At 45.7% G+C, this 20,260-nt stretch overlaps 1 protein-coding gene across 3 annotated transcripts in view; it reads right to left on the bottom strand.

The window, feature by feature from the left end:
• Nucleotides 1-20,260, bottom strand: part of KDSR (3-ketodihydrosphingosine reductase) — a 96,233-nt gene that overhangs the window by 64,347 nt on the left and 11,626 nt on the right. For all 3 annotated transcript variants that reach the window (XM_033935305.1, XM_033935303.1, XM_033935304.1), the window contains one exon: nucleotides 5,039-5,128. In XM_033935305.1, coding sequence (XP_033791196.1) covers nucleotides 5,039-5,128 — 90 coding nt within the window. The remainder of the gene's footprint in view (nucleotides 1-5,038; nucleotides 5,129-20,260) is intronic.

The raw sequence follows: 20,260 nt of genomic DNA, 5'->3' as shown, positions 1-20,260 counted from the left end.
AATTGCCGCTGCTGGATCAGACCAGTGGTCCATCGTGCCCAGCAATCCGCTCATGCAGCGGCCCTCTGGTCAAAGACCAGCACCCTAACTGAGACTTCCGGTTCAGCAGGAACTTGTCTAACTTGTCTTGAATCCCTGGAGGGTGTTTTCCCTATGACAGACTCTGGAAGAGCATTCCAGTTTTCCACCACTCTCTGGGTGAAGAACTTCCTTGTTTGTATGAAATCTATCCCCTTTCAATTTTAGAGAGTGCCCTCTCATTCTCCCTACCTTGAAGAGGGTGAACAACCTGTCCTTATTTACTAAGTCTATTTCCTTCAGTACCTTGAATGTTTCGATCATATCCCCTCTCAATCTCCTCTGCTCGAGGGAGAAGAGGCCCAGTTTCTCTAATCTTTCGCTGTATGGCAACTCCTCCAGCCCTTTAACCATCTTAGTCGCTTTTCTCTGGACCCTTTCTAGTGGTACCGTGTCCTTCTTCATGTACAGTGATCAGTGCTGGACACAGTACTCCAGGTGAGGGCGCACCATGGCCCGATACAGTGGCATGATAACCTTCTCTGATCTGTTCGTGATCCCCTTTCTTTATCATTCCTAGCATTCTGTTAACCCTTTTTGCCGCCGCCGCACATTGTGGGGACAGCTTCATCAACTTGTCGATCAGAACTCCCAAGTCTCTTTCCTGTGAGGTCTCTCCAAGAACCGCCCCAGACATCCTTTATTCATGCATGAGATTTTTGTTACCAACATGCATCACTTTACACTTATCCACGTTGAACCTCCTCTGCCATGTCAATGCCCATTCCTCGAGCCTGATTATGTCACGTTGCAGATCTTCGCAATCCCCCTGTGTCTTCAGTACTCTGAATAACCTCGTATCGTCCGCAAATTTAATCATCTCACTCGTCGTACCAATGTCCAGATCATTTATAAAGATGTTGAAGAGCACGGGTCCAAGCACTGAGCCCTGCGGCACCCCATTGGCAACGCTCTTCCAGTCTGAGTATTGTCCATTTACCCCCACTCTCTGTTTCCTATGCTACAGCCAGTTTTTAATCCACGTATTTCGCCCTCGATTCCATGGCTCGCAATTTTCCGAAGTAGTCATTCATGCGGAACCTTGTCAAACGCCTTCTGAAAATCCAGATATATAATGTGGACTGGGTCACCCTTGTCTATCTGCCTGTTTACTCCCTCAAAGAAGTTCAGCAAGTTCATCAAACAAGATCTGCCTTTGCTGAAACCGTGCTGTCTGGTCCTCATCAGACCTTGTCCTTTCAAGGTTGTCAATGATGCGATCCTTTATCAATGCCTCTACCATCTTTCCCGGTACCAAGGTCAGACTCACCGGTCTGTAGTTTCCCAGGTCTCCCCTCGAACCTTTTTTGAAGATCGGCGTAGTATTCACCACCTTCCAGTCCTCCGGAATCTTTCCCGATTTGATCGACAGATTGGCTTATTAGTTGAAGTAGTTCAGCTATAGTCCCTTTCAGTTCCTTGATGACCCACGGATGGATACCATCCGGTCCCAAGGATTTATCACTCTTAAACCTATCAATCTGCCTGCATAACTCTTCTAGACCGACCGTTAACCCTGTCAGTTTCCCGTTTTCACTTTCAGCATATAGCCTGATGGGTTCCGGTATACTGTGTATTTTTTCTTTGGTAAATACAGATGCAAAAAAATGTGTTGACTGTCAGCAATTGCTTTGTCCTCCTAATATACCAGCATATAACAAAACGCCTAACTCAATCCATGTCTAATCCACACCTAACTACACCTATTTTCTGTGTAGGTGCTGGTAGGTGCCTCAGTGTAGACACCCACCGGCTAATTAATTTTTTTTTTCTTTTTAATCAGTTTTTAATAGTGCTTTCAATTATTAGTTACAATTAACCAATTAAAAAAAATAGTTAAGTGCCTATCTCAGTAGGTACCTTTTATAGAATCAGTCTGTTTATGTTTATGGTGGGTGGGGAATAAAAACAGAACCCGATTATATTTAGGTCTATGTTCCATTCATAAGGGAGATTTATCTTACAACTCTTGCACTTTTGCTGGAGCACACAGCAGGATGGCACATGGGTCAGAAGCAGTAATGCTGCTTAATGTATATGTTTTATTGTCATGTCTCTATCATAAATTATGTCATCTCTGTCCTGTCTCAATTATATTGTGAATGTACCTTGTAACCCGTTCTGGGTTCCTTTGGGAGGACAGGCTAAATAATTGAGCATATAAATAAATAAAATCTATGCCTGCCCTTGCCTCAAGGTCAAAGTTCAATACACAAACTAGCCAGCATAGAGCAAATTTTATCCAATCCATAAATATTTATGCTGTTTGTTGGAGGCCTTACAATGTGTGCTGATCAATGACAATGAAGCACTCTATGGAAAATGATCAGTGAGATGCTAGATAGTGCTTTGCACATAAGGATCTCTCACAGTTGTATGCTCTTCTTTTAAAACAGACTTACAACCATTTGATTTTGGATGTTACATTATATAAGAGGATTGCATATAAAGTAAATTCATTTCAGCCCACTAATTAATCACTCTTACTGGGAAAAAAAGTGTAACAAAAAAAACTTTTATTACTACAGATTACTGAGGGGAAGGGCTGAGGTGGAAGAAGATAAATGCATGACAGGGTGTACATTCAACTTGTACACTATTACACATGCATAAGAATATCCCAAGAGCTAAAAATTCCAGATGCTTTCATCTTTAAAAAAAACAACACAAAACACCATTTTGGACCCTTTTTCACTCTGTGGTCAACTCTTAGGGGAAATTTTAGTGACGCTACAGCACAATCTGTTATATCCAAAGTGGTCAAGTTCAAACAGTAGTAATCCACATGAGACTTGAAGAAACAGGGGACCCTATAGAGTCTGTTTCGGCAGACACAACTTCCCCTAAGGCAGGGGTGTCCAATGTCGGTCCTCGAGGGCCGCAGTCCAGTCGGGTTTTCAGGATTTCCTCAATGAATATGCATGAGATTTATTTGCATGCACTGCTTTCAATGCATATTCATTGGGGAAATCCTGAAAACCCGACTGGACTGCGGCCCTCGAGGACCGACATTGGACACCCCTGCCCTAAGGGATCCATTGTATTCATAATTCAAGGCATACATGTGGATGTCATACAACAATCTCTAAAACTTTGAAAGCAGAAGTGCCACACAAATGCAACAAGCTGCAACTCCTTTTCCCGCGTGCAATGCTGCTTTGCACACAAGAAAAGAAGCTGCATTTGTGTGACATTTCTTCTGATGTTAAAAATCACAAGAGAATTGTGAAAAATTGCAAGAGGACCTTATGAGACTGGGAGAGTGGGCGTTAAAATGGCAGACGTTTAATGTGAGCAAGTGCAAAGTGATGCATTTGGGAAAGAGGAACCTGAACTATAGCTACGTGATGATATTGGGTCCTATGATAAGAGTGTCACTGCCCAGGAAAAGGATCTAGGTATCGGTTAAGAAAGCAAATAGAATGTTTGGAATCATCAGGAAAGGAATAGAAAATAAAGTTAAAAATATTAATGTCCTTGTATCGCTGTATGGTACAGCCGCACCTCAAATACTGTGTGCAGTTCTGGTCGACGTATCTTAAAAAAAGATGTAGCGGAATTAGAAAAGGTACAGTGAAGAGTGATGAAAATAATAAAAGGGATGGGACGACTTCCCTATGAGGAAAGGCTAAAGCGGCTAGGGCTCTTCAGCTTTGAGAAGAACAGCTAAGGGATATGATAGATATATAAAATACAGAGTAGAGTGGCAGCAGGGATTGCTGAACATATGTGGTGGGACTGTCCATTATTAATGCTTTTTGGACCAGGGCGTTTGCCCAAATGGTGTCGGCCTGGAGACTTGCACATTTATAAGGGACACTGTTTGCTAGGTCTGAACTAGGACTGCTCTGGTCAGGGCAGGCCTGTGTTGACACTATCAGACTTGTTGATTTTGGCAGTTAAAATGTTGATAGCAAGGCACTGAAGAGATCCTGTAGGTCCTACCTTCAATCATTGGTACCAAGCCATTGGAGAAATCCAGACATTTGATAAAATTACTCAAGAACTTAAAGGCAAAGGTACAGACCATACCAACTTCTGACTCCCAGTCACATTACAAGACTCCCCTTACTTGCCAGCGACGCATACTTTTTTGGGCTGCCCTGAGGCTCTTTGGTACAGTATAGACAAGGACTTTTTGATCCTTTAATCCGATTATCTCAGATATCAGATGAATCTTTCATACAGTTTTAGTTTCTAATTCCAGGAAAGGGAGGGGTAGGGAATATATGAAGGAAGGAACACCAAGTGATAGTTTTGTATAGTATTTGTATGATATCTGTAAGGCTATGTATCCTTTCTTGTTTAATGTATTTGCATGCTATGATTTATTATATAAAAAAAAAAATTAATAGCAAAAAAAATAAATAAAAAATACTGAGTGGAGTAGAAAGGATAGATATGAATCGCTTGTTTACTCTGCAAAAATATTAGAACTAGGGGGCATGCGATGAATCTACTAAGTAGTAGATTTAAAACAAATTTTCTTCATACAATGTGTAATTAAACTCTGGAATTCATTGCCGGAGAATGTGGTGAAATCAGTTAGCTTAGCAGGGTTTTAAAAAGGTTTCGATAATTCCTAAAAGAGAAGTCCATAGGCCATTATTGAGATGGCTTGGGGAAATCCACTGCTTATTCCAAGGATAAGCAGCATAAAATCTGTTTTACTACTTGGGATCTAGCTAGGTACTTGGAATCTGGGTTGGCCACTGTTGGAAACAGGATTCTGGGCTGGATGGACCTTTGGTCTGTCCCAGTACGGCCAATTCTTATGTTAACTCTGACACTGTAGCCACAACTCCAACTCATGCTGGACAAGGATCTGTCCTTAAGAAAGAATTTTTTTTAGACTCCACAATGGCTATTCCCTTTCACACAAGTATCCTATTTCTGCACAAATTAGACAAAATGGAAAACAAACCAACAACAATAAAAAATAAATACTTAAAGGATTTACCTCATCACGTGCAACCAGAGTGATAAATGCCCCTTGCTTGAGGCATTCAATAGCAATACATTTTCCAATGCCGCTGGAACCGCCGGTCACCTGAAAATACAAATACAACTGTACAAGTGGTCCCCTCCTTACCATCCTCAATTTTAATGAAACTTGGCATGTAGGTACCCTAACTTATGGCACTAAGCCATGCAAAGTTTCAACTCCTAAAAAGCAATGTTACTTACCGTAACAGTTGTTATCCAGGGACAGCAGGCAGCTATTCTCACTAGTGGGTGATGTCATCAGACAGAGCCCCGGTACGGACGTCTCACAAGCACGTGTTGCTTGTAGAAACTTAAAGTTTCTAGATGCCCGCACCGCGCATGCGCCGGTGCCTTCCTACCCGGAGATCCGGGCGTGTCTCCTCAGTTCAGGTAGCTAGCCTGAGAAGCCAACCCAGGGGAGGTGGGTGGGACGTGAGAATAGCTGCCTGCTGTCCCTGGATAACAACTGTTACGGTAAGTAACATTGCTTTATCCCAGGACAAGCAGGCAGGTATTCTCACTAGTGGGTGACCTCCAAGCTAACCTCAGTGGGATGGAGGGGGAGTTGGCGACTTAAGAGAATAAATTTTTCAATACTGTTTGGCCAAACTGTCCATCCCGTCTGGAGAGGGTATCCAGACAATAATGTGAGGTGAATGTGTGAACCGAGGACCAGGTGGCAGCCTTGCAAATTTCCTCGATTGGTGTTGATCTGAGGAATGCTACTGAGGCTGCCATTGCTCTGACCTTATGGGCTGTGACCTTACAAGGAAGTGATAATCCAGCCTGGGCATAGCAGAAAGAGATACAAGCCGCCATCCAATTAGAGATGGTGCGCTTTGATACGGGTCTTCCCAACTTGTTAGGATCGAAGGAGACAAAAAGTTGAGGAGTGGTTCTGTGTGGCTTGGTGCGATCCAGGTAGAAAGCCAAGGCACGTTTACAGTCTAGAGTGTGAAGGGCCGATTCTCCGTGGTGAGAATGAGGCTTAGGGAAGAATACTGGAAGTACAATGGATTGGTTGAGATGAAATTCGGAGACCACCTTAGGCAGGAATTTCGGGTGAGTGCGGAGGACCACCTTGTCATGGTGGAATACTGTGAATGGTGGGTCCGCCATCAATGCCTGGAGTTCGCTGACTCTGCGAGCGGACGTAAGGGCTACAAGGAAAAGCAATTTCCAGGTGAGATACTTCAGAGGGGCCCTGTTGAGTGGTTCAAACGGGGGCTTCATGAGGTGGGAAAGGACTACATTGAGGTCCCAAACTACTGGGGGTGGTTTGAGAGGAGGGTTAACATGGAAGAGTCCTTTCATAAATCTGGCGACCACCGGATGGGCCGAGAGGGGTTTCCCTTGTAGAGGCTGGTGGAACGCCGCAATAGCGCTCAGGTGGACTCGTATGGATGTGGACTTGAGCCCAGATTGAGATAGGTGTAGGAGATAGTCCAGCACGGAGGATAAGGAAGCTCGCTGAGGTTCCTTTGACTTAGAAACACACCATGAGGAGAATCTGGTCCATTTCTGGGAGTAGCATTGTCGAGTGGCGGGCTTCCTGGAAGCTTCCAAGACCTCCCTCACTTCTTGTGAGAATTGGTGAGGGGTTACGTTGAGAGGAACCAAGCTGTCAGGTGGAGAGACTGCAGGTTGGGATGAAGTAGTGATCCTTGATGTTGAGTAAGTAGTGAAGGAAACACTGGAAGTGGTACTGGTTCCCTGCTGCTGAGTTGAAGTAGGAGGGAGAACCAAGGTTGTCTGGGCCACCGAGGAGCTATTAGAATCATGGTGGCCCGTTCGAGTTTCAGCTTGACCAGAGTCTTCTGGATCAGCGGGAATGGTGGGAACGCATATAGAAATCGTTTCCCCCAGTTCAGTAGAAAAGCATCTGCCTCGAGGCGATGAGGAGTGTAGATCCTGGAGCAAAACTGAGGCAGTTTGGCGTTGTGGGGAGCCGCAAAGAGGTCTATCTGAGGCGTCCCCCATTGCGTGAAGATTTGGTGAAGGGGGTTGGAATGGAGAGTCCATTCGTGCGGTTGTAGCAGACGGCTTAGTTTGTCTGCTAAGACGTTGTTCTCCCCCTGGATGTATACTGCTCTGAGTAGGGCGTTGTGGCACACCGCCCAGTCCCAGACTCGTAGAGCTTCCTGGCAAAGGAGGGCCGAGCCCGTGCCTCCTTGCTTGTTGATATAATACATGGCGGCCTGATTGTCTGTGCGAATGAGGATTACCATGTCGTGGAGTAGGTGTTGGAAAGCTTGGAGCGCATTGAAGATGGCTCTGAGTTCCAGTAGATTGATTTGGTGTAGTCTTTCCGCACTGGTCCAGAATCCTTGGGTGCGGAGACCCTCCAGGTGGGCCCCCCATGCGTAATTCGACGAATCGGTTGTGAGAACTTTCTGATGGGGGGGAGAGTGCATCAGCAAACCTCTGGATAGATTCGAAGAGGTCATCCACCAAAGTAGAGACTGCCGAAAAGCAGGTGTGACTACGATGCGTTTGGATAGTGGATCGGATGTCTGATTCCACTGTGATGCCAGGGTCCACTGGGGGATCCTGAGGTGGAGTCTGGCAAAGGGTGTCACGTGTACTGTGGAGGCCATATGGCCCAGGAGCACCATCAGTTGTCTCGCCGGTAGGGTTTGGCGAGTAGCCACCGACTGGCAGAGATGAAGAAGAGACTCCATGCGTTGCCGGGGCAGGAATGCTCGGAGTCGGGTGGTGTCCAGGACCGCTCCGATGAAGGGGAGGGACTGGGTGGGTTGTAGATGAGACTTGGAGAAGTTGATCTCGAAGCCCAAATTCTGGAGGAAGTAGGTTGTAGCCAAGGCCGCCGAAGTGACCTCTGGGGCTGACGGGGCCTTGATGAGCCAGTCGTCGAGGTATGGAAACACCTGTAGACCCCTGTCCCGGAGTGCTGCGGCCACTACCACCAGGCACTTTGTGAAGACTCTGGGGGACGAAGATAGGCCGAATGGTAGCACTCGATACTGTAGGTGCAGATTTCCCACCCGAAATCTGAGGAACTTTCGGGAGGCCGGGTGAATGGGGATGTGAGTGTAGGCCTCCTTGAGATCCAGGGAGCATAACCAGTCGTTCTGCTCGAGGAGGGGGTATAGAGAAGCCAAAGTCAACATGCGAAACTTCTCTTTGACCAGGAACTTGTTGAGGGCCCGAAGGTCTAAAATGGGTCGCAGGTCGCCCGTTTTCTTCGGGACGAGGAAGTACCGGGAGTAAAACCCTCGGTTCAATTGGTCTGACGGGACCGGCTCGACAGCCCGAAGCTGAAGTAAGGTTTGGACTTCCTGAAGAAGAAGGGCGGTCTGCGTCGAGCTTGAAGGATACTCTCTTGGAGGATGGTCCGGGGGGACCCGGTGGAATTGAAGAGAGTATCCTTCTCTTATGATGGAGAGGACCCATAGGTCCGTGGTTATGGCCTCCCATCGGTGGTAAAAAAGATGGAGGCGGCCCCCTATGGGAGAGGCCGAGGTTATGCTCCCGGGAGGGGCGTCAAAAGGGCTGGGGAGCCTTAGGTACAGCCGGTGGCTGAAGTTTTTGCTGAGACTTCTGGGGAGGTTGTCTCTTCGCAGGCTGTCTCGCAGCAGGCGTTTGTCTGGGCATGTAACGCCGCTGGTAAATCAGGGGTGGCCTGGAAGGTCGAGACTGTTGAGGTTTGGGTTTGGGCCGTAGGATGGATTGAAAGGATTTTTCATGATCTGACAGCTTCTTGGTAACAGTTTCGATAGACTCATCGAACAGGTCAGCTCCAGCACATGGTACGTTGGCGAGTCTGTCCTGTAGGTTGGGATCCATATCGATAGTACGGAGCCATGCCAGGCGACGCATAGCTACCGCGCTTGCGGCGGCGCGTGCCGAGAGTTCGAATGCATCGAAGGAGGATTGCATCAGCTGGAGGCGTAATTGGGAGAGGGAGGCTACCACTTCCTCGAACTCGAATCGAGCTTGGTTGTCTATGAACGGAGTGAACTTGCGGAGCACCGGCAAGAAGAACTCCAGATAGGAAGAGAAAAAGAAGTTGTAGTTTAGCACCCGTGACGCCATCATGGAGTTTTGGTAGAATTTTCTACCAAATTTGTCCATCGTTCTCCCCTCTCGGCCCGGCGGTACAGAGGCGTAGACCTGGGAGGGATGAGAGCGTTTAAGGGAGGACTCGACCAGTAGGGATTGGTGGGAGAGTTGAGGGCCCTCGAACCCTTTATGGTGCACGATGCGGTATCGAGCATCGAGTTTGCTGGGGATCGCCGGTATGGAATACGGCGTTTCGAAGCACTGCATGAAGGTCTGGTCCAGTAATTTATGCAAGGGGAGCCGAAGCGACTCCGTTGGAGGGTTAGGTAAATGCATGGTGTCCAGATACTCTTTGGAGTATCTGGAGCCCGTGTCAAGGGTCACATCCAGATCATCCGCCATTTGTCGGAGGAATGATGAGAAGGACAATTGTTCCGCCAGCGTCGGTCTGTGGGACGGGCTGGAGGAGGATGAGGCCTCCAGGTCCGTGGACATCGGGGAGTGACAAGGAGAATCGGGCACCGGTGTCTCCTCGTACTCCGGGCCCCTCGGAGGGGACACCTCTGATGAGGAGTATCCCCTACGTTGCAGTTTTTTCTGCGGTGACACCTCCGAATGGCGTGAGGAGTGCCAGGATGAGTGTCTCGATCGGTGCCCGTCTCGGTGGCGGGACGGGGATCGGGATCGTCTGTGCATCGCATGGTCTCCCGAGGTCCCCAAGTGGATAGGGCTGGAAGCGGTGGATCGTAACTGGGTTTGCGATGCGGGTTCTTGCGATGCTACCCAAGTCTGGTAAGGAGTACGGAAGAACTCTTCCTGACTATGCCCAGGGCTTCGAGTATCGATCGGAGGTCTGGTCCCATGTTGGCGCGGAGGCGTAATGGGTTCTAATGGCGGCATATCGGTAAGCGAGGCTTGCCGCGTGGGCATCGCCGCCCTCCCCCGTTCGTCCTCGTCGGTTGTCGAGGTCGAACGGTGTGGGGGAGGGGGAGGGGCGGACCGCCCCTTTGGATCGGTACCGGGAGGTCACCCTGTATGGCAGCGATGAGCCCGGGTCCGATGGTCTGCATGAGCTCAACGAATTGAGCTTCCAGCACGGACCGTAGCGAAGCCGATAAGGAGGGATCCGCACCGAAAGGGGGTCCTCCTGCACGGACATCGCGCTCCTTCGAGGCCGAGTGCTTCTGCTTAGTAGCTTTCGGCACTTTGATGACCATTGGTGGCACTGTGGAAGGAAGAGGTACCTGAACCGAGGAGACCGGGGCAGGCACCGACGTCGAGCTCGTGGATGGTGTCGGGGCGAGCGATGCCGGTTTCACCACGCTCGATGCAGGAGGGGTCGATGCCGGTTTTGCCCGAACCGGGGAGGTATCGGATGAAGTGGAGGCTGAGGGATCCTTAGCTGCGTCCATCTTGAACATCGATTCCCACAATAGGCAACGCCGCTTGAATGAGCGTGCCGTAAGGGTAGAGCAAGGCCTGCACGATTTCGGAATGTGGTCAGGGCCCAAACACTGCAAACAGCGCCAGTGAGGGTCCGTGAGTGAAATCGCGCGTTGGCACTTGCTGCACTTTTTAAACCCGGTGATTGGCCGGGACATAGGCCGGAAAATCTCCGCCGCGAGGTCGAAGCCAGTGGGCCTGAGCCACGTGGCCGGCCCGTTCGACCCGCCGGAGGAAATAATCTTCTTTTTTTTTTTTTTTTTTTACCGAAAAGAAAAGAACTGTTAACTGTAATTAAAAGAAAGCGAAAACGCGGACAAGGAAGGCAAATTTAACTGAATTCAGCTAGCGCATGATGAAGTTGAACTTCTCAGCTCCGCGGAAAAGAAAGAACTGAGGAGACACGCCCGGATCTCCGGGTAGGAAGGCACCGGCGCATGCGCGGTGCGGGCATCTAGAAACTTTAAGTTTCTACAAGCAACACGTGCTTGTGAGACGTCCGTACCGGGGCTCTGTCTGATGACATCACCCACTAGTGAGAATACCTGCCTGCTTGTCCTGGGATAACCTGAAATTCAACTAGTAAGAGGTGTCTAAATAAGAGGCCTTAAAATTTTTGTGCATGTCATACGAAAGAAATGGGCAACTTCAAGGGCCTCCCGAATATAGAGTATTGCTAACATCAGCCTGAAATTTAGTCTCCTGGTACAGCATTTTGGCTCCATTTCACCCAATTTAATTTTCAGAGAGCTATTTTTCTTCCAGGCAGTCAGACACTTCCTGATCCCTTTTGCATAATTCTTTCAACTACTGTTAAGTTGGAAAAGAATAAAAATCTGTCTCATTTGGCATAGTAATTATAGTAGATGAGCGAAGAGATCCAAGAGTTATTAAAAGGACAAAATAGCAAAGTTACGTCTTTTAGCTTTTGTTTGATTTTGGGGATGGGGGTGGGGGGTTTGTACGGGGGGAACGGGATGTTTGGGGGGGGAGTTCGGGGCTGGGGGGTTGTTTCTTCTGTTCTGCCTCTACAACGCAATGACTTGTGTATTACTGACTTCTGTATTCATAGCTATTGTTGTATTTGTTGTTTGCTGTTTCCTATTTCTTCTAATAAAAAAAAAAAGATTTGAACGTAAAAGGACTTAATCCACTATAGTAGAAATACAATAGATTGAAACTATACTATGGAATAATTTGGAAAGAAACTTCTATCATTAACAAATGGCAGAGCAAGTTTTCTTCTTTCAATAATAAAACTATTGAATATATAAATCGGCGTCTGGAACTCTGGAGTTGGAGGGAACGACCAGCGGGTATTTGAAGATGTGTTTCTTCCTGGGAGCAGAGCAACCCATTCAGGATATATGGGGGAAGCTTAGCTGAAATGTAGCCAGGCACCATGTTGTGTAAGGACTTAAACACTAGTACCAAGCCCTTAAAGATATAATGTTTAGCTATGGGTAACCATTGGGCTGACGATAAGGCTTGGGGAACAGTGTCATGGATGTGGAGGTTCTTTAGTAGTTAAATAAATTTAACTTAAGGCATAAAGGGCTGGATTCATCAGAAGGTGGTAGTACACTATGGTCTTACTGCAGGTCTCATTTTATATAATGGGACCCATTTCTTGACACATTGATGGTCTGTTCTTTATGGATTTTTAAAAATTATTATTTTGATTTGCATATGTATGTCCCATTAACCTACCTAGATCTTTGGATAATGCAGGCTATAAGTACTATAAATTAAATGTTATGAGCTGCACTAACACGGTAATACACGCTAACAAATCCAGTCCAAAATGCAGACACCCTTCCTAGCTCAATGTGTTCTCACAATCTCATTTGTACAAGGGTTCTTCACAAAGTTTCTGCATTTTCATATTTTTGTGGGAATTGGTTGGGGCAGGAGAAGTGTTAAGAGGGCGGGTCATAGAATGTCATGGGAAAAGGAATGTAATTTGCTTTTGAGATATTTAATAGTGTTTTAAAAAAATAAAAGTGCAGAAACATTTTGAAGATCCCTCGAATAAATGAGTATAACCTTCTTATAACATGGTGTAGCCTAATGGTTAAAGCAGCAGGCTAACAACCAGAAAAACAGGATTTTCAAGTCTCAATACTTCTTGTAACTTTGAGCAAGTTGCTTAACCCTCCATTGCCTCAAGTACAAACAGATTGTAAGCCCTCAAAGGCCAGAAAAACACCAAATGTAACACCTTGAGCTACTGCTCAAAAAGTAGTTCATTAAATCTAAATCTTATTCAATTTTACAGGTAACTAACCTATTTTCAAAGATTTATGAAACACAAATTTGCTTCCTGCTGGTGACATTCTAGCAAGGCGTGAGAAGGAAATCTACATTATAGAAACATAGAAATAGACGGCAGATAAGGGCCCACGGCCCATCTAGTCTGCCCACCTTAATGTCCCTCCCCTACCTTTGCCCTGTGAATAGATCCCATGTGCCGATCCCATTTGGCCTTAAAATCAGGCACGCTGCTGGCCTCAATCACCTGTAGTGGAAGACTATTCCAACGATCAACCACTCTTTCAGTGAAAAAGAATTTCCTGGTGTCACCTCGTAGTTTCCCGCCCCTGATTTTCAACGGATGCCCTCTTGTTGTCGTGGGACCCTTGAAAAAGAAGATATCTTCCTCCGCCTCGATGCGGCCCGTAAGATACTTGAACGTCTCAATCATGTCTCCCTTCTCTCTGCGCTCCTCGAGCGAGTATAGCTGTAATTTGTCAAGCCGTTTTTCGTATGGTAGATCCTTGAGTCCCGAGACCATCCGGGTGGCCATTCTTTGCACCGACTCCAGTCTCAGCACATCCTTGCGATAATGCGGCCTCCAGAATTGCACACAGTATTCCAGGTGGGGCCTCACCATGGATCTATACAATGGCATAATGACTTCCGCCTTACGACTGACGAAACCCCTTCGTATGCAGCCCATGATTTGTCTTGCCTTGGACGAAGCCTGCTCCACTTGATTGGCAGACTTCATGTCCTCACTGACGATTACCCCCAAGTCTCGTTCTGCTATCGTTTTTGCTAGGATCTCGCCATTAAGGGTATAAGACTTGCATGGATTCTGGCCTGGATTCTGTATAGGACGCCCAGGAGGGGGTCCTATACAGAATCGGCCCTACACTAACCCCGATTCTGTAACCGGCGTCCATGTTACAGACGCCGGTTACAAAATCGGGTTAGAGGCGGCCGCTACACTTATTGCAGCAAGGGATCTCATTGCCGCAATAGATATAACGGCCACAGCCGCCTGTGTCCCCCCCCCGATCGCCGGCAGGAGGGTACCCAAACCCTCCTGCCAGAGGACACCCCCCTCCGAACCCCCCTATGCTAACACCTCCACCACACTAATACCCCCTGATGACCCCCCTAACCTCCCCTCCAACTAACCTCTAATTGTTGGCCGGCTGGGTCTTGTTGCCGTCTGTCCGGCAGACCCGCCTCGTCGAAATGAGGCAGGCCCGCCCCTTTCCGGCTCAACCCTGCTAAGCTTAAGGCCTAATTGGCCCAGGCTCTAGGAGCCTGGATCAATCAGGCCTTAGGTTTATCGGATCTGCCCATCCCCACCCATCCTCACTAAGCCTAAGGCCTGATTGGCATTTTGCTGGCTTACATTGTAAGCGTCTCTCCCTCTACTAGGGAGACGCGTAGGGCTACCTATATTCACCTAAGGCTCTTAGATGAGCTTAGGTGGTCTTGCAGGCCTCCCTAGGCTCCCGGAGGTGCCTTCAATATAGGCGGCCTGCCTGGGGAGCATTTAAAAAAAAAACAAAAAAAAAAACGTGCGTCCCGATTAACTGATTAGACAGCTGTAGAATGCCTATAGCTGCCTAAAATTGGACACACTTTGCAGAATCAGGGCCTATATGAAAAGTAGGAAAAGAGAGTGTTAACAAGATAAGCAGCACTTTAAATCCTCAGGTACTGAACTTCTACTGATCTCATAACACCATGATAAAAAGTTTTGAAACTAACCCTATGCAATGCTATAAACAGTGGGGCTGCTGTATCTCATTATTTGCACCCACCAGTAAAACGAGATTATGTACTTACTCTGGTAAGCTCTTTTCCAGTAGATAGGCGAGACATTCTAGAGAAGGGGGAAGGGTCCCCATATCCGCATGCCATCTGTAGAAGGAATCCATTTTGGACTTCTCTCTGTGGCCTTTTCTGTACTTCACTGAGCTCCTTAGCTCCAACTACAGTTTATCCCTTCTGCATGCATACCTGCAGGAATGTGTTCATTCTGCTCTCCACATTTTATTCAGTGTTTTTAGTCCTTTCTTTCCTTCAGGATTCTTGTGCTCGGCACATTTCTTTTGCTTTGCCTGCATTGAGAATACACAGGCTTCTGCCTGTAGCTGACAGGCCAATCCCAGTGGGTACCTGTTAGCTTGCCTGCTTTAGTTTCTTTGGAACTCAGGGCTGTCCCTGAAATTCTCTCACCTACTGTTAAGCAGGGGTCGAGTGCAGGCACTTAGGCTTAGAAGGCTTGGCGGTGTCTTGCAATTTGTTTGGTTCCTCTTTACCTCACTTCTTGCTCTCTTCTCTTGTATTGGACGCAATATATTTCCTTCTTTATTTTACTTGGGTACTGTGCCATTTGAACTATTCCATCTCTTTTCTCTCTAGGACAAGCAATACAAGCACATACAGAGGGGCTGGAAATAATTTCTGGAGCCATGCTCTGAATGTTTACTCCCACTTATTCTAGATAGATGTGTCTTTTTTGAATTATATTTTTCCTTAATCTTGTTTTTAAAAATTGACTTTTCCCTAATCTCAAACATTCTTACCTCTGAGAAGAATTTCAGAAATAATTTAGTTCCATTTTCCAATACAGCTGAAATTTTTTGTTTCATTTTATTGTTATAATGTAGTAAACTCCCTTGAACTATTATGGTAAATCAAACGAAAAAAAAAGAAAAAAATACCAAATCCCATAAGGTTGATTTGCTTAATGAAAAATGTTTAATGCCTTTTCCTGCATGGTTAATTAAATTCAAAGTATCATTCTGAAAATGCTGAATACAAATCAAAGTTAAATTATCCAGTAAACGAGATATGTCAGTGTATGGGGACAGACTTAAAGATCTCAATCTGTATACTTTGGAGGAAAGGCGGGAGAGGGGAGATATGATAAGAGTCGTTTAAATACCTACATGATATAAATGTGCATGAGTCGAGTCTCTTTTATTTGAAAGGAAACTGCAATGAGAGGGAATAGGATGAAGTTAAGGCTCTGGAGTAATCTGAAGAAATACTTTTTTACGGAAAGGGTGGTAGATGCGTGGAACAGTCTCCCAGAAGAGGTGGAAACTAAAGAAGCACTGACTGGGCTTTGCAGTCCCCAGCTATTTCTAACACCAGCTCTAGCAGGATATATATTTCAAATCTGATATATTCTAATCACAAAATAGAAATAAAATTATTTGTTTCTACCTCTTGTTGTCTCTGGTTTCTGCTTTCATCTTCTTTTCACTCTCTTCCTTCCAGCGTCTGCCCTCTCTGTCTCTTCAATCCAGCATCTGCCCCTTCCATCTACTGTCTGACCTCTCCCCCTTCCATATGGTATTTGTCTTCTTTTTATGCCCCTCTCCCCTTTCCATCCAGCCTATGCCCCTCTCTCCTTTTTACATGATTCATTCCAGCTTCACTGCTCTCTTCAATTTTATCTCTCCTACACCAGATCTAGCATCTTTGTCCCTCTCAATTTCTCTGCTGACCCCCCTTCCCATCTCATTCCTGTCTCTCCCCTTTCCCTCCTCTAATCTCCCTGCCAGCTGTTTCCTTCCTTTTTTCTTCTCCCTTCCCTCCTCCCCCTGTCCAGCAGTAACTCTCTTCCCTTCCCTCCTCCCCTCTCAGCAGCATCTCTCCTTCTCCTTCCCTCCAGGTCCAGTAGCAGCTGTCCCTTTTTTTCCCTTGCCCAGCAGCTTCCCAGACTCCTTTCCCTCCTCCCCTCCCAGCAGCATCTCTCCTTCTCCTTCCCTCCAGGTCCAGTAGCAGCTGTCCCTTTTTTTCCCTTGCCCTGCAGCTTCCCAGACTCCTTTCCCTCCTCCCCTCCCAGCAGCATCTCTCCTTCTCCCTTCCTCCAGGTCCAGTAGCAGCTGTCCCCCTTATTTTTTTTTACCATGCCCAGCAGCTTTCCAGCCTCTAACAATGGCTTTCTCCCCTCCCAGCAGCTCTCCTTACTTACCAGCGCAGCGATTCAGGAAGGCAGCCTCAGGTCCTTTGTTGGGTCGCACCGCCTCTGAGGAAAGAGGAAGTTGCATCATCAGAGGCGGCCGTGACTCAGCAAAAGCACCAAGGCTGCCTTCCTGAATTGCTGCGCTGGTAAGTAAGGAGAGCTGCTGGGAGGGGAGAAAGCCACTGTCGGAGGCTCCCCAAGATCTCTCCGGCCCTGCGCGGACTTCAGCTGTCGATCTTGCTGGCCCTGCGCGGACCGGCAGGAATTTTCTGCGGACCGGTGGTTGAAGAACAGAGTTTTTCAATGAACCATCTTATATCGAGATTCTAGCTTTGCTGGCACCGCAGGAATTGAGTATGGGGTATCCAGATTGCTCTTGAAAGTTTGACAAAGAATAGTATTCATGGATGATTTGAGAGAATCCCTAGGAGGATTAGGCATACCCAGCTCTTCTAAATACTCCTTAGAGTATTTTGAATCAGACTCCAAGACGATGCTGAGATCTTTACTCATTTGGTATAGGAATTTAATAAAGGACACTGGATCAGAAGAGGGATGACCCTTTTGAGGTGAAGGTGAACGAGAACCCCTCAAAGTACCCCTCACAGCAGAGAAAGGTGAAGCCTCTCTGGAATATTGGTACTGTAGATCTGAATCCATAGGCAAAGATGAAGACGAAAGTCTACTTCTGGAATGAGTAGGAGAAGCAGAACATTTTCTTTTTGAGGAACAAGCTGGTGAAAAAAACCTCGCAGGAGACGAACTCGACTGACGAGAGTCCTGTGGTTTCTGGACTGTAGATTTCCTCAAGAAGGGAGTCGGTGGTCTCGACGAGTCTTGATGTCTCGAAGAATGAAGTCTGTCTCGAGAAGAAGTCCTAGGTCTAGATGAATGTCTCAACAGATGATGTGGAGATGAACTATACCTCGAAAAACGAGGCATTGGAGTTGAATCCAGCCTCGATGAGGAATGTCAAGGTGTCCTCGACCTGTGCCTAGAAGAAGGCAATGCCTTATGTTGTGAGGTAGGACTGGAAGTAACTTCTACAAAATTATCTCTGAATCCCACAAAACGTCTCCAAAGGAAGATATTGTCAGAAACTAATAAAGGTCTTGAGGCAGGTTTTTTAACTTACAAAGATCACAAATTTTTGAACAATAAGTTTCCAATTGTTCCAGTATTATATATACTGCCTAAGATCCATAAGAGCCTTGTGCACCCTCCCGGTAGACCAATCATGTCTTCCCGCGGTTCTCTTCTAGAACCTCTATCAATTTTTGTGGACCAGTTTTTGAAAGGAAAAGTTTGCAAGATGGGTTCCTTTATTAAAGATTCAAGAGATGTCATCATAAAACTGGAGGAGATCCCAAGCACTGATTTTCCATTTACATTAGTTTCTTTGGATGTAGTCTCCTTCTACACTTCAATTCCTCAGGAAGAAGCCCTCTCTACTATCAGAGAGACAATTGACAACCGGATCCGTCCGCACACGATTCCAACAGATTTTCTTTGCTTTTTAGCCAGGCAAGCTATGAAAGAGAACTTCTTTTTGTTTGACAACTGTTTTTATAAACAAAACAAGGGGGGTTGCCATGGGAGCTACTTTCGCGCTATTGGTAGCCAATCTGTTCATGGATAATTTTTAAAGAACATGGATTTCACATTCACCTTTTGTTGAACATATTTTCAAATGGTTTCGATATATTGACGACATCCTTATGTTAAGGACCGGCAGCCAACATGATTTATTGAGTTTCAAGACATGGCTCAACAGCTGTGATGTGAACATACAGTTTTCTATGACTTTTGCTGCAGGCCAGATCACGTTTTTAGATCTACTCATTATTCAAGATATTGATCATTTTGAATTCAACGTCCATGTCATACCCACAGACAGAAACACCCTCTTGGATTTTAAGAGTTGTCATCCTGTAAATCTTAGAAGAAATCTACCATTTTCTCAGTTCCTCAGAATAAGAAGAAATTGCTCTTCGTTAAGCAATTTCAAAATACAAGCTAAAAAATAAAAAAATAAACTGAGTGAACGAGGATATCCCTAGCCGGTTCTGAAAAAGGCATTAAAAAGAGCAAGATATTATGATAGAGATGCCCTTCTACAAAATTCAGTTACCAAAGATCAGATCGCGAAGGAAGATATACAGACATGTATTTTACGTTATTCGGCACATGGCAATACACCAGCGGCGATCCTTAGAAACAGTTGGAAAATTGTCCAATCCCATCCGTTGTTCCAGCAATCCACCTTAAGAATAGCTTTTTCCAGAGACCAAAACCTTAAAGACATGCTTTCTCCAGCTTTATCTGTACAACAATGTCCATCTACATCGAAGCCGTTACCTCAAGGTTTTTTTTAAATGTGGTAGATGCAGTTTTTGTGATGTAGCCGTCCCCACGAAAGAATTTGTGAATCCCAAAACTGGCAAAGTGTACACGATACGACATTTTTTGACCTGCACCTCTGATTATATCATCTATGCAATAATATGTCCATGTGACAAATGGTACATAGGCATGTCTACCAGAGCATTTAAAATAAGACTCTCAGAAGACAAATCCAATTTAAAACATGAAAAGTTGACAGCTCCTCTTGTAGAACACTGTATACAGTTTGGACATCATTTTAAAGATCTTAAGTGTTTTTATATTGATAAAATAGATGTATTATCTAGAGGGGGGAACAGACAAAAACGACTGCATCAAAAGAATGTAGATGAATTTTCACTCTTGATACACTAAAACCGACAGGCTTAAACAGTTCCATTGACTGGCATGCTTTCTTTTGAAAATCTGTTAGAGTAATGTTGTCAGTCAATTATAATTTTGTTTCACTGTATGACATCTCAGTAATTCTGCCCTTTGGGTCATCATGACATCAATGCGACCTAATGATGTCATTGCATTTCAAAATATACAGTCGGTAGTTTGCCGATGCCATTTTCAGTTCTGCAAAGGCAGATCTCGCTATACACGGTGAGTACCGTTATTCAGTAAGGACACTTGGTTTCAACTTTTGTATTAATTATTCACAATATTTAAGATACTTTTTCTCTTTTATTATGACAGCTTGACGAAATAGACCCCTGAAGAAGCCGTAATCGGTGAAACGGGTCCCGTTGGGCCACTGTTTCAAGCTCAGCAAACAAGCGATTCACTTAAAAGATAAGTGGTACTGTTTATCACAACTTTTTGTTTTGCTGTTTTTTTCACTAAAATATAAGCATAACTAAAAATCTAAAAATTACATGTATGCCCGATAAAAGACAACGTGCAAACCTGTACATTACTATTTCAGTGTGACTATTCTGATCACTGTGCAGCACAGGTATCTGAGGGCTACATTTATCTTACCGAGTGCTAGCAAGTCCGTTTTTCTGTTCTATCATAGCATTTTTCTGGGACTTGACACCATTACTTTTGAAGTAGCGAGTCCTTTTATAGAGTGTTCAGATTGACCTCGAGGCACTCTCAAGGACTTGACTCCTTGCAACA

Source organism: Geotrypetes seraphini, chromosome 2, assembly GCF_902459505.1.
Source record: "Geotrypetes seraphini chromosome 2, aGeoSer1.1, whole genome shotgun sequence".
NCBI classification, from domain to species: Eukaryota; Metazoa; Chordata; class Amphibia; order Gymnophiona; family Dermophiidae; genus Geotrypetes; species Geotrypetes seraphini.
The sequence above is the reverse complement of the archived record's forward strand: the minus strand, read 5'-3'. Positions and strand labels throughout refer to the sequence as shown.